The sequence below is a fragment of the Narcine bancroftii genome, chromosome 2, assembly GCF_036971445.1.
Source record: "Narcine bancroftii isolate sNarBan1 chromosome 2, sNarBan1.hap1, whole genome shotgun sequence".
In the NCBI taxonomy this organism is placed as follows: domain Eukaryota; kingdom Metazoa; phylum Chordata; class Chondrichthyes; order Torpediniformes; family Narcinidae; genus Narcine; species Narcine bancroftii.
Window position 1 is genome coordinate 108,620,361 of NC_091470.1, and position 13,995 is coordinate 108,634,355.

Sequence of the window (13,995 nt, forward strand, 5' to 3'; positions counted from 1 at the left end):
AGCTGAGAGCAATGAAAGTCTGACGACCAAATGTTTAACCCTGAAGGAGCATAGTGTATGAGGTAGTCGATGCTTTTGCACCCAACATTGATCATCTCATTCCAGCCCTGAAATCTGATTCAAGTTCAGCAGGTTCCAAGCCAATACCATTGTCAGAGTCAATTGTTCATTATTTAAACAGGAGCCAGAACTGTCCAAGTCCCAGCATCCACCGAAGGGCAACATGCCAGAAGATGGCTGCTCCCATGGAGAAGGATAGTGATGGAGGAATTCCCTCCCATTCCCTACTCCTGTCCATCCAAGGCTTGGTTAGAGAGGAGTGAGTGAATTAAAAGGAGGCAAAAGAGATGGGGGAGGGGAATTACAATACTTTAGTGGCCTCTACAGTCAATAAAATACTGGAAAATCCTCAGGAACCTTCAACAATCACTTGAGAGAATCAACAGGAAATTCTTGTATACAAAAATAAATACATCCGTGAATTTTATTCTCTAATCAGATCGTGAGTATGCTTGAGAGGGTCTCAACATTGCAGAGGGCATGGGAGAGAGCAGATAAATGGAAGGGGTTGTGGAAATAAAGCAAGAGGAGAATGATGGAGCAGTCCCCACTGTGCAGAGGTCAAGAATTTACCTCTGATATCCCTCAGCCCTGCAAGAAGGTGGAGGAGGTTGCAAAAGGGAAGATTTTCAAATTTCATCATCTGGTCACCTCAGAGCCAATAAAAACATTGAACTCTCAAGCTTCCACTTTCCCCTCCTCCTACGTTGTACCTTGCATCAATAGCAGGAATTTATGAAGCAGAAATTCATTCAATTGGCAGCAAAAGCACCAACCTGCTAAAAGCCTTGCTCCAAGCCTGAGCCAAATACCAACATATTTGCTGCCTTGCCTCTGGGGCACACACAGAGAAAGGGAACCACTCCAGCAGCAGTAAATATCAACCAAGCCCAGTGACCCCACCCCCATAAATGCCTTCACTATCCAACACCCACGATGAAAAGCAGGAGGGCTTGGACCCAACACTTCCCTTCTTTCTACAATGCAATCACATTGAACATCAAAGATGGGTCAAACCTTACACACAGCATAAAGCATGGGCCCGTCAATATTCAACTCTTCTCCCCACAAGTACATCACTCTCTCCTCCACATTTTCCTTTCCATCTCTCCTCCACTTCCACATTACCTTCCCTTCATCCCCTTCCTCCACTTCCACATTACCTTCCCTTCATCCCTCCCCTCCAGATTACTTTTCCTTCATCCCTCCCCTCCACATTACTTTTCCTTCATCCCTCCCCTCCACATTACTTTTCCTTCATCCCTCCCCTCCACATTACTTTTCCTTCATCCCTCCCCTCCACATTACTTTTCCTTCATCCCTCCCCTCCACATTACTTTCCCTTCATCCCTCCCCTCCTTTTTTCTCCACTTCCCATCCAACACTTTCCTCCACCTACCTCCTCTCTCCCCTGCTCTAATGCATTCCTCCACATTCCACTGGTGTCCTCTCTCTCTCTCTCTCTCTCTCTCTCTCCCCCCCCCCCTCTTTCCCCACTTGCCTTCTCCCTCCCTCCATTGATCCTTGGGCCGTGCATACTCTTCCATCCTGCCCATTGCCCTTTCCTCGACATCTTCCCCCTCTTCCCAGGCCTCAACAGCCAATTCACAGGAATCAGAGTCAAGGGTAAAAGAAGCATCAGGTGACACTGAAAGTTCGTCCTTTCAAGTCCTTTTGTTAAGGGTGTGCATGTGTGGTTTTTTTTTGTTTTTTTTATACAGGCAACAGTCTACCCATCCTGTTTCCCCAAGCCCTGTCCAACCCTTACAAGGACCCAACTGCAAATATCAACCTTGCTGGCTATTACAAATGGAGCCCTGATTCTAACACTACCGGTTCGACAGGATTTATTAAAACTGATCCCCTAATCCACTGAGTCATGTTGCACACAGCCAGTGGTCTGGAGAAGGCAGTCTTGGAATTCAGTCAGTGATTAGGTTCAAAGGATTGTTGAGAGCCTCTTTTCATGCCTGCATATTATTCGAAACTCGACTTTCATTTTAAAACAGCCCTCGAACATTTGAGGCTTGTTTGATGAAGGAGAGATCCTGTGCAAGGTTCCAGGGTGATACTCAAACTGATGGCGGGCTCACACACTGAGCATTACAACATCCGAGTTCACCTCCTTAACGCCCACTGGTTTGAAGCTGTACTGCATTCCTGCTAAAAGGGGGCATGCTCACAAAGAGGGGGACAGGTCCTGTTGCCGCCTCTTCGAGAGGAAGCTCTTGAAGAACTCATAAACTGACCAGGATATGGCAGTGGAGGGCATCTGGTAAATGACGCGGGCGTGCACACCCTTGAAGTAGGCAGGGAGGCCGCCAATCTGGTAGACTGTCCGGAAGGCATTGGCCATGCCTGAAAGGTGCCCATTGTTGGGCTTCAGTGCGTTCACCGCCAGGTTCTCCTGAGTGTTCAGTAACGTCTTGCACACGTCCAGAGGCGTGGTGGCGGCTGCGGCTACTGCTCCCGCCATCGCACCCGACACCACGTGCGTCAAGGGATTGTACTGCCTGGCGGGGTTTAACCACTCCTGCATGATCTCGTATGTGATGAAGTGGATGGCCTGGAAGGGCACATTCATGGTCAGCTGCGTGGTGTAACTGCGGTAAAAGGCACTACTCCCTTCCAGCTGACGAACCATCCGTATGCAGTCCCACACACCCTTGTAAGGAGACTGGAACATCTGCATCCTCTGCTTGATGGCTGTGGGAGGAGGGGAAAGAAAAATAAAGGGTTAACAAAGCCCCTCCCCTCAACTATCACAACCATCAAATGTGGGCAAATGGGACTAGTTTAGGTTGTATTGCTGGAGAAACTCAGCAGGTCAGACGGTGTACTTTATACAGCAAAGATACATAACCACCGTTTCGGGATTGAGCCCTTCATCGTGGTATGAGCAAAATATAGGCAGGCGCCTGAAGAAAATGGTGGAGGGAGGGCGCAGGGTGATCGAGAACCTGCACAGTCCCCCCCACCATTTTGTTCAGGCACCTGTCTACATTCTGGCCCACGAACCTGTACCGCCAAGATATCCCAATAAACCTGCAAAGGCACAAGGATGTAGGAGGGAAAAGTCCCAAACAGGTCTTTCCAGTGAAGTACATTTCACTTGTGCATCCGTGACAGTTAACTACTGAATCTGGTGCTCCCTTTGTGGCCTTCTCCACATTGGAGATGAGGCGCAGAGTGGGAGATCGCTTCGCTCAGCACCTCACTCTGTCCACATCAGTGGCAGGGATCTCCCAGTGGCCAACCATTCTAAATCTGTGCGTCCCACTCCTGTGTCTGTCCATGGCCTCCTGTACTGTCCCACCCAAACCACCTGTAAATTTGAGGAACACTTGATTTTCCATATGGGCGTTCTCCAGCTGGATGGCATTACCCAACTTCTCCAGTTTCTGCTAGACAGCTCTGTTCTTCCTCCCTCCCCTTTCCCTGAGCTCTCCACCCCCTTCCCTCTCCATTCACAGAGCCATCCCTCCTCCCCCTGTTTCCTGGTGTTCCCTCCCTCCTTTATTCACCTATTAACTCCCATCTTTGGAACGGTGCTCCTCCCTCCCACCCCCTGCAATTTTGTTTAGATGCCTGTGACATTTTTTTTATACATTGATGAAGAGTTCAAGCCCAAAACATTGGTTATGTGTCTTTATTTTTGCAATATAAAGTACACTGTTTGACACAATGGTTAGTGCAACATCTTTAGCAATCGGGACCGGGATTCGAATCCTGCGATGACTTTAAGGAATTTATATGTACTCCCCACGTCTGCCTGGGTTTTCTCCAGGGCGCTCCAGTTTCCTTCCACCCTTCAAAACATACCAGGGGTGTAGGTTAGTGGAGTGCAATTGGGCGGCATGGACTCGTGGGCCGAAATGGCCTGTTACTGAGCGGATACCTAATTACCAGTGTTGTTTTTTTTTAACCTTAACTACAAGGGGAACTTGCACAGCCACACAGATAACTTGAGGGTTGGGAGTGGGAGATGTGCAGTTAATTCACTGTAGTTGGCATGGCCGAGAGTGTCGGTGCCAACGTGGAATGCTTTGTGAATTGGAGTAGGTGGACCTAAGCGCAGTTTCAGTCGGGGGCGTTACCTTCCGCTGGTGTCATCACGGCATCGTGCAGCAGCGTCGCTGTGCTCCCTGCAACTCCTGCAGAATAAAAGGGATACATCAGCAAGTCTAGGGTTTGCATCGCCAAGTCTTTCTGGGTTTCAACACAACCCAAAATCACTCACCACCTTCAGGGACTTGCACCGCAACAAAAGTCAGGAGTCTCATTGACAGGAATATAGGGATTGTTGTCTGCAAGAGGGCGTTCAAAATCGTTGAGGACCTCCTACCCAGACACAGCTGCTCCCATCGGGATAGAGATACAGGAGAATCCAAGCCAGCACCACCAGTTTCTTCCCATTGGGAGTGAGAATAGTGAACGACCAAAAGTTCTGCTTGCACTAACCACCTGAGATGTTCATGTTCAAGCAAAAATATTTATTTGTTTGAATATATAAATACTTGCCCTACATATGTATTGCTTGTCTGCATGTGCATACATCTGTTTGTGTGTCTGCATGCTTTGCACCATGGACTGGAGAACGCTGTTTCGTTGGGTTATATTTGTGCAATCAGATGACTATAAACTTGACCATACGGGCTGCAGAGGTTGAGGCTGCAGGCATGAAAAACAGCACAACATTCAGAGCTTCTGCAACCTTAGTGTCAAGGAGAGACGCAGTGGAAGCAGGAATTCAAGAGGAAAGACACACTGCATACACAGGGCTCCGAACAACGCGACAGAGAAACAAACACTTGGAGCTGGGACTCCAGCGCCTGTCAGCTTGCGGACCCAGGAGAACAATGGAAAGGGAAGGCAACAAAGGAGATGGGGATACAGGAGGGATCCAGAGAGGCACACAGCAAGACAGACAAGTGTAGACATGCACTGCATAATGTCTATCCGGGCAATGGCTGACCGCAAATACGTCTGTGGTCCCAGAAGGTTATAAAAAATTATCCATTGCCTATTTCTGTATTTATGTTGTTCATATTTTTATGTTTCAAATTGAAATCAGTATGAGTAAATGATTTAATCGCAGCAAGCAATTATCTGGTTATGTTCCGCTCTCTGAACAGACACGTGACGTAACCTGACAATATGGAGTTTGCACAACATCCAAATCATACGACCCATCATGAATATTAAGCAACGCATGACTGTGTAATCAACAGGGTCAGAGAAGAATAGCCCTCATGACACAGGACAATGCAAGCATTTTACAGCCAAGGATGACCTTTGAGAAACAGACGTTATGTTGCAGGATCAGGTACTAAGGGACCTAAGCAAGAGTGTAGAACCAGTGAAGATGTCCAACTGCACCACACTGCAGAGTTGTCATCTCCCAACATCTGTTCTCCTGCATGGAAGGAGAAAACTCCTTACAGCCTGCCGGCCTCATATGCAAATAATCACCTCAAATTCTACTCAATAAATATTTATCTGGTTAAAGTCTTGACGTTTTTCGCCCAAGCTGGGAAGTCGACCTTTTCAAGAGAATCCATCAGAAGTTCAACATCACTTGTGAAGCCAAAGTTTCCACATTATTGCCAGACACAAGATTCATCTCCTGGACGAAGGAGCGTCTAGTGAGGATGGATTATGGACACTGGGCCAATAATCTTTTAGAGTGAGAAGAATAAAATGCCCAAATTTTGATAGTTGTAGGGATGACATTTTCTCCAATTGGATCGCCTGGAAGCAGGGATATACAAGGTATCAGCAATTCAGGAGTGGGCCAAGAAGCAACTGCTGTTTCCCCACACAAGTAGAAGTCCAGCTGTTTCTGAATGACAGAGCTCACACTTGCATAAAATGGTGGTCTCCTGGTTTATTCACCACCCTGTGCTTGTTCATTATTAATCACTTCAGGTAATGGGGCTCCCTCCCAGTGGTGAAAAACTAGGGAGTCATATCTCAAACACAGTTTTTCTGTTGCAGAACCATTTCCTACAATTCAGAGAATACAAGACCACCCCTAAGTCTTGCAGAAAGCTACTCATTAATCCCATACTCTAATCACACGCTAAGGAAAGTGGCCACATGTTGGGAACTGGGCAAGGCACAGGTATTCTATTCGTCTTTGTTAATTCAACATATTGTCTTAAAAATCCAGACAAAAGAACTACTACATTTTTTGACCAAACCACAGGTCTACACAGTCAATGAAGTACACATGTTCCCCTATGGCGAAACTTTGAAATAACCATACGGTACGGAAACTGGCCATCTCGGCCCCTCTAATCGCACCGATTTAAGTGAAACTCCACTAGTCCCACCTACCTGCTTCCTCCCCATAACCCTCCAATCCCCTCACATCTATGTACTCATCCAACCTCCTCTAAAATGACAAAATCGACCCTGCTGCAACCACCTCTTCCGGAAGGTCATTCCACTCAGCCACCATTCTCTGAGTGAAGAAGCTCCCTCTCATGTTACTTCTAAACTTTTGCCCCCAACCCTTAACTTATGACCCCTCGTTCCAATCTCTCCTACCCTCAAGGGGAAGAGTCTATTCACATCTACTCTATCTATCCCCCTCATAATTTTAAATACCTCTATCAAATCCCCCCTCAACCTTTGACACTCCAATGAATAAAGACCCAGTCTACTCAATCTTTCTCCGTATTCTAGATAGTGCCTTGTAATGCCACAGTTTCAGAGATATCACAGTATCCTATCCCCATGAGATGGGAATTGGATAAACAAGGGCAGCATATAATATGGTGTTAAAGTTGAGCCCATCACTGGCATAACATAAGGCGGCATGATTAGTACAACACTGTAACAGCGATCAGGACCAGGGTTATCTAAGGAGATTTTACGTTCTCCCCATGTCTGCGTGGGGATGCTCTGGTTTCTTCTCACCATTCAAAACTTACCTGGGGTTCTAGATCAATTGGGTGTAATCAGTAGCACGGGCTCGTGGGCCAAAATGGCCTGTTGGCATGCTATATGTTTAAATTTTTTAAATCATAGGACCATAAGATATAACAGAAATAGGCTACTCAGCCCATTGAGTCTGCTCCACCAATTAATCATGAGCTAATCCATTTTTCTACTCCCGCCTTTGTCCCCATAACCTTTGATGCCTTTGATAAACAAGAACCCATCAATCTCTGCCTTAAATATTCCTAATGGCCCGGCCTCCACAACCACCTGTGGCAACAAATTCTACAGATTCACCACCCACTGGAAGAAGAAATTCCTCTGCATCTCTGTTCTAAGCAGGCACCCTTCCATCCTGAAGTTGAGCTCTCTTGCCACAAAAAAGTTGAAGAAACACAGGAGTTGTTAGCTCAGAAGATGGATATAATGGAAAACTATAGTAGGCGAAACAATATAAAGATTAAGGAAGATGAAGGCGGCAAAGATATGAAAGAATTTATAAAAGAATGGATCCCAAAAGTCCTGGGAATGCCAGAAATGCAGGAAGGAATAGAAATAGAAAGGGCACACAGAACATTAGCCCCGAAACCACAGTCACAACAAAAACCAAGATCCATTTTAGTAAAATTCCTGAGACACGACAAGAGAAAATATATTGGAGAAGGCAATGAATAAAATTAGAGAAGACTAAATACCACTGGAATACAGAGGACAAACAAAATTTTTCTACCCAGACATAAGTTTTGAGCTCCCGAAGAAGAGGAAGGAGTTTAACACAGCAAATATCGATCCTATGGAAGAAAGGCTATAAATTTATGTTAAGATATCCAGCAGTGCTTAAAATAGTTATCCTGGGGCAGCAAAACAGACTGTTCTCGGATCCGGAGAAAGCACGAGAATTTGCAGAACTCCCACAAGACAGAAAGAGATGAAGAGATGTAACAAGAACAAAGAACAACAACAAACTACATATAAAGATGTAAAGATAATGTATAAGTAAGAACTAAAGGAGGGAAGAAAAGGGAAGTAAGGGAGAAGGGGGAAAAGAGGAGGGGTTAAAAAAAAATAATAATAAATAAATAAATAAGAAAAATTAGTAATGAGGGGGAGCTTTGTTGTAATGTGAAGATAAATGTCTTTTCTGGAGGGGGTTGGGTGGGAGAGAATAACAGTCACTGCAAAATCAGTTGACACTTGTGGATGGGTTCGCAGTCCAAATGGAGAGGGGAGTTGTGGATGCCCGGCAAGGGACAAGGGGCAACTCAGAAAGGTGGGGGGGGGGGGGAGGCACTGGGGTTAAGGGAATTTTAGATGTGCAAATGGTTGAAGTATTTTATGTTTTAAAAGTGTTGTCATACAGTGTGTTCAAAAAAAGAAAACTGAGAAATGGAAATGGGAAAAAGGGGAAAGGTGGTGGTGAGGAAGCAGAAATGAGATGTAAAAGTATGAAATGGCCACGTTGAACTATATGACTATAAATATTAACAGAATACAAAAGCAAATCAAAAGGAAGAGGGTGTTAAATTTACTGAAAAAATTAAAAAGAGATCTAGCATTCGTGCAAGAAACGCATCTAACTGAAGTGGAACACAAGAAATTAAGGAGAGATTGGGTAGGGCACGTAACGGCAGCATCATATAATTCAAAAGCCAGAGGTGTAGCTATATTAATCAATAAAAATGTACCACTCAAAATAGAGGAGGAAATAATAGATCCAGCAGGAAGATACGTAATGTTAAAATGTCAGATATATTCAGAACTCTGGAATTTGATCAATATATATGCACCTAACGAAGAGAATCAAAAGTTTATGCAAGATTTTTTTTTAAGATTGCAGATACACAGGGGAATATATTGATAGGAGGGGACTTTAACCTTAATTTGGATTCAAAGATGGATAAAACTGGACAAAAGATGAGCAGAAAGAACAAAGTAGCCAAATTTATGGTTAAATCAATGCAGGAAATGCAACTTTTGGAAACATGGAGGAGACAATACCCAAAGGTGAAGGAATACTCTTATTATTCGAGTAGACATAAAACATACTCAAGGATTGACCTGTTCTTGTTGTCAGCCCATATCCAAGGGAGAGTTAGGAAAACAGAATATAAAGCGAGATTGTTATCGGATCACTCACCCCCGTTATTGGCAATAGAGCTGGAGGACATCCGACCAAGAACATATAGATGGAGATTAAACTCCATGCTACTTAAAAGACAGGATTTTAGAGAATTTATTGACCGCTAAATTAAAATGTACTTTGAAATAAATATGGAATCAGTGAAAGACAAATTTATATTATGGGATGCAACGAAAGCCTTCATCAGAGGGCAGATAATAAGTTATGTAACTAAGATGAAGAAGGACTACAATCGGGAAATAGAACAGCTGAAAAGGGAAATAGTGGGCACAGAAAAAGAACTAGCAACAAGGGAAGATGCAACAGAAAGAAGAGAATTGGCGGACAAAAAAAATACGAAACTCTACAAACGTATAAGGTGGAGAAGAACATAATGAAGATAAAGCAGAAGTATGATGAGCTAGGAGAAAAAACACACAAAATACTAGCTTGGCAGCTAAAACAGAACAAGCTAAAAGAACAGTATTGGTATCAAGGGAAAAAGACAAACAAATTACATGTAACCCAACAGAAATCAATGAAAAATTCAAGGAATTCTATGAGCAATTATACCGAACTGAGAATGAAGGGAAAGAAGACAATAGATGAGTTTCTAGCTAAAATTGAACTATCGAAATTGCAAGAAGAGGAGCAAAACAAATTGATAAAATCATTTGAAACAGAGGAAATACAGAATATATTAAAAAAGCTACCAAACAATAAAACGCCTGGAGAAGATGGACTCGCAATAGAATTCTATAAAACATTTAAAGACTTATTAATTCCTCCTCTCCTGGAAGTAATGAACCAGATTAAAGAAACACAAAACATGCCAGATTCATGTAAGACAGCAATAATTACAGTAATACCAAAGGCGGGGAAAGATCCACTAACAACAGCATTGTATAGACCAATATCTCTACTTAACTCAGATTATAAGATAATAGCAAAACTATTAGCAAACAGATTGGCCGACTGTGTACCAAAAATAGTAAAACTAGATCAAACTGGATTTATTAAGAAAAGACGGACAACGGACAATATCTTTAAGTTCATTAACTTAATCCATGCAGTACAAGGAAATAAGACGCCAACAGAGAAAGCCTTTGACATGGTAGAATGGAATTATTTATTCAAAGTACTACAGAGGTTCAACCTACCAGAGAAATATATTAATTGGATTAAAGATTATATAAGGGACCATTGGAGAAGGTGACAGTAAATGGATATATATCGAACCAATTTAAATTAAGTAGGTCAACTTGGCAGGGATGTCCACTATCTCCCTCACTGTTCGCTTTAGCTATAGAACCCTTGGCAGAACTGATAAAGAACAGAAAATAAAATAAAAGGGATAAAAATAAAAGAGAAAGAATATAAAATCAGTTTATTTGCAGATGACATCATAGTATACTTAACAGAACCAGAAATATCAATAAAAGAATTACATAAGAAATTGAAGGAATATGGAGAAGTATTGGGGTACAAGATCAACGCAAATAAAAGTGAAGCGATGCCAATGAATGATGCGGATTTCACAAAGTTTAAGAAAGAATCACCATTTAAATGGCAAACACAAGCAATCAGATACCTAGGTATTAGACTAGATAATAATCTAGGCCATCTATACAAATTAAATTATCAGCCATTAATGAAGAAATTACAAGATGACTTAGAACATTAGAAAGATTTACCACTAACACTGATAGGAAGGGTAAATTGCATTAAAATGAATATCTTCCCAAGGATACAATACCTATTTCAATCGTCACCAATTCCCTTAACAGAGAAATTCTTCAATGAGCTAAAGAAAATAATAAAGAAATTCTTATGGAAAGTGGGGAAACTGAGGATAGCGCTAGATAAATTAACAGAAACAAGGGGGCTTACAGCTACCAAACTTTAAGAATTATTATAGAGCAGCACAATTAAGATATCTATAAGATTTTTATCAAACAAGGGGAAAACCAGATTGGACCAGGTTAGAGCTAGATAAAATAGGGGAGAAGATACCAGAATATATACTTTATAAGTGGGATGGTGCAACATAGAAGTTCACCAGTACTGCACCATCTGCTCAACATTTGGAAGAAGATTCACGTAGAAAGGGAAAAAACAAATTACCAACTACCAAAATTATTATTGATGCAAAATCAACTAATCCCTTTCACAATAGATAACCTTTCCTTTAGAGAATGGGAGAGAAAAAGGATTAAAAGAATAGAACATTGTTTTTTGGGAAACAATTTATTATCTTTTGAACAAATGAAGTACAAATATGGTATAATTCACGGTACAATGTTTGCATACCACCAACTGAAAACTTACTTAAAGGACAAATTGGGAAGCAGGCTGAGGTTACCAGAAGGAAGCAGCTTTGAATATGTGATTACAGACACAATGATAATTAAAAGATTTATAACAAACAAGTACATCAAGCTGCAAGAGAAAGAGAACGATAAAATAAGCTGTAAACCCAAACAAAATTGGGAACAAGATCTAAATATAAAAATAAAAAATGAAAAATGGGAAAAGCTATGCTCCGGAACTATGAGAAATATAATAAATACGAGGTTACGCATGATACAATATAATTGGTTACACATTGACACCACGCCCCAAAAGTTAAATAAATGGGACCCAACACTATCAGATAGATGTTTTCGCTGTAAGAAGGAAACGGGAACAACAGGACATGCAATTTGGGCATGTGAGAAAGTGGAAAAGTTTTGGTAAGATCTAAATCAGGTATTAAATAAAATCACAAAAAGCAACATACCAAAAAGTCCAGAGATCTTTCTTCTAAGTAATTGGGGCTCAAGTTGGATGAAGCACAAAAAAGATTTATTATGATAGCCTTAGCTGTAGAAAAAAAAATGTATGTCAACCTGAAAATCAGAAGAGAGCCTGAAAGTATAGCAATGGTACATAGAAATGAATAAATGTATTCCATTGGAAAAAATAACAAAATTTTTAAAATAAAATCACAGTATTCGAACAAATTTGGGAACTGTACATGGAACACAACAGAGAGGGCTGACCGCGGACCTCCACCCCCTAAAATGACAGAAGGAGAAGACGACAAAATGAACTGACCCAGTGTATAAAAGTAGATGATACAATTTTCTTATTTATTTTCATTGTGTGATGACATTGTTTAATGAGTTTATTGTACTGTATATGTTGAACATTTAGTGGGGGGAGAGGGGTGGGAAGGAGGGAGGGAAGGGGAAAAAGGGGAGAAAATGACTGTATATTCAAGAGGGAAATGTTTGTGTGTATTTTGGTTAATATGGTTCATAGTGTGAAAAAATTTTTTTAAATTTTTTAAAGTTGTGCCCTCTTGTCCAAGACACTCTCACCAGGGGAAACAACCTTTCTACGTCTACTCTGACCACCTATTTCAATATTTGAAATGTTTCACTGAGAAACCCCGCCCCCCCCCCCCCCATCCTCCTCATTCTCCTAAATTCCAACAAATACAGGACAAGTGTCATCAAAAAGTTCCTTGTGTAATCCTTTCATTCCTGGAATAATCCAAGTGAACCTCCTCCGATCCCTCCCCAATGCCAGCGTATCCTTTCTTAAATGAGGAACCCAAAACTGCTCGCGACACTTTGTCAGGTCTCACCAGAGCCTTGTAGAGCCTCAACATCACATTCGTGCTCGTGTTCTATTCCTCTTGAAATGAATACCAGCATTGACAACATCAAAGTTTAATAACATTTTCTCCCCCCACCCCACAAAGCAACTTAACCAGTTAATCTACTTCCACAGCACATGAAGCAATTACCCCTGCAAGCAGGAGTCCAATAATCTGTAGATTTTCAGATGCAGAAAAATAATTTGCCCATTCAACAAATGCCTGCTATTTAAGACGTATACAAAACAATCCCCCACCACTCCTTCACACAATAAATCTGGGGAGAGCAAACTCCCAAGCGCCACTCTGTTCAGCCACCATATCACCACTGCAGCCACTACCCACACACCTTCTAACAGCTGTTGAGTCTCATCTCCGGCTCTTCACAAGCAAGGCCAGAACAGGGCGGTATTTAAAGCAGCCTCTATCCTCAAGGCCGCCCCCCCACCGTCCAGAACATGCCCTCCACCTGATGAAACGATGTTCTCTGGACCACAGTGCAAAGCACACAGGCACACAACCAGACATAACATGCATATAGACAAAATACATTCGCAGGACAAGAATTCATATATTGTTTCATGAATATGAGAGTCTCGGATGGTCAGTGTGAGCAGTTCCTTTGGTCGTTCAGCATTCTCACTGCCTGTGGGAAGAAACTGTTCCTCAGCCTGGTGGTGCTGGCTCTAATACTCTTGTATCTCTTCCCTGATGGGAGCAGCTGAAGGATGGTGTGTAGGGTGAAAGTGGTCCTCAATAATTTTGCACATCCCTCAGACAACAATCCTGCTAGATCATGTCAATGGAGGGTGGGGGTGGGGAGAAGAGGCAGCTCAAATGATCCTGTCTGTCACTTTTATGTTCCTGTGGATTGACCTCCGATCTTTTTCTCTTTAGCAACCGTACCACACTGTGACAGCCAGCCAGGACGCACTTGATAGAGCTCCTTTTGAAGGTTAACACAATCATAGCCAGTGGCCTTGCCCGCTTCAGTCTTCTCAGGAAGTGCAGTCACTGTTGCACCTTCCTGACAAGTGAGGAGATGCGTGTCCACGATAGGAACACATTGGTAACCAGTGTGCAGAGACTGAAATGGTTAACCCAAACCCACGGCATCAATGATCTCTTGGATTTAAGAGTTCAGCTCCTAATGCTCAATTTTTCATTTCCCTCCAGTATTAATAAGCCTTAAACCCGTAGTCTGATCTCGATCTCTTTTTTAAAAAAC

General features: G+C 42.4%; 1 protein-coding gene across 1 annotated transcript in view; it reads right to left on the minus strand.

Annotated features, from left to right (window-relative positions):
- Positions 1 to 1,890: 1,890 nt before the first annotated feature.
- LOC138754123 (mitoferrin-1-like) overlaps positions 1,891 to 13,995 on the minus strand; it is a 36,921-nt gene continuing 24,816 nt past the window's right edge. The window contains exons 3-4 of the mRNA XM_069917966.1: positions 4,158 to 4,214; positions 1,891 to 2,766 (exon numbers count right to left, since the gene is read on the minus strand). Of these exons, the coding sequence (XP_069774067.1) occupies positions 2,240 to 2,766; positions 4,158 to 4,214 (584 nt within the window). The 3' untranslated portion in view covers positions 1,891 to 2,239. The remainder of the gene's footprint in view (positions 2,767 to 4,157; positions 4,215 to 13,995) is intronic.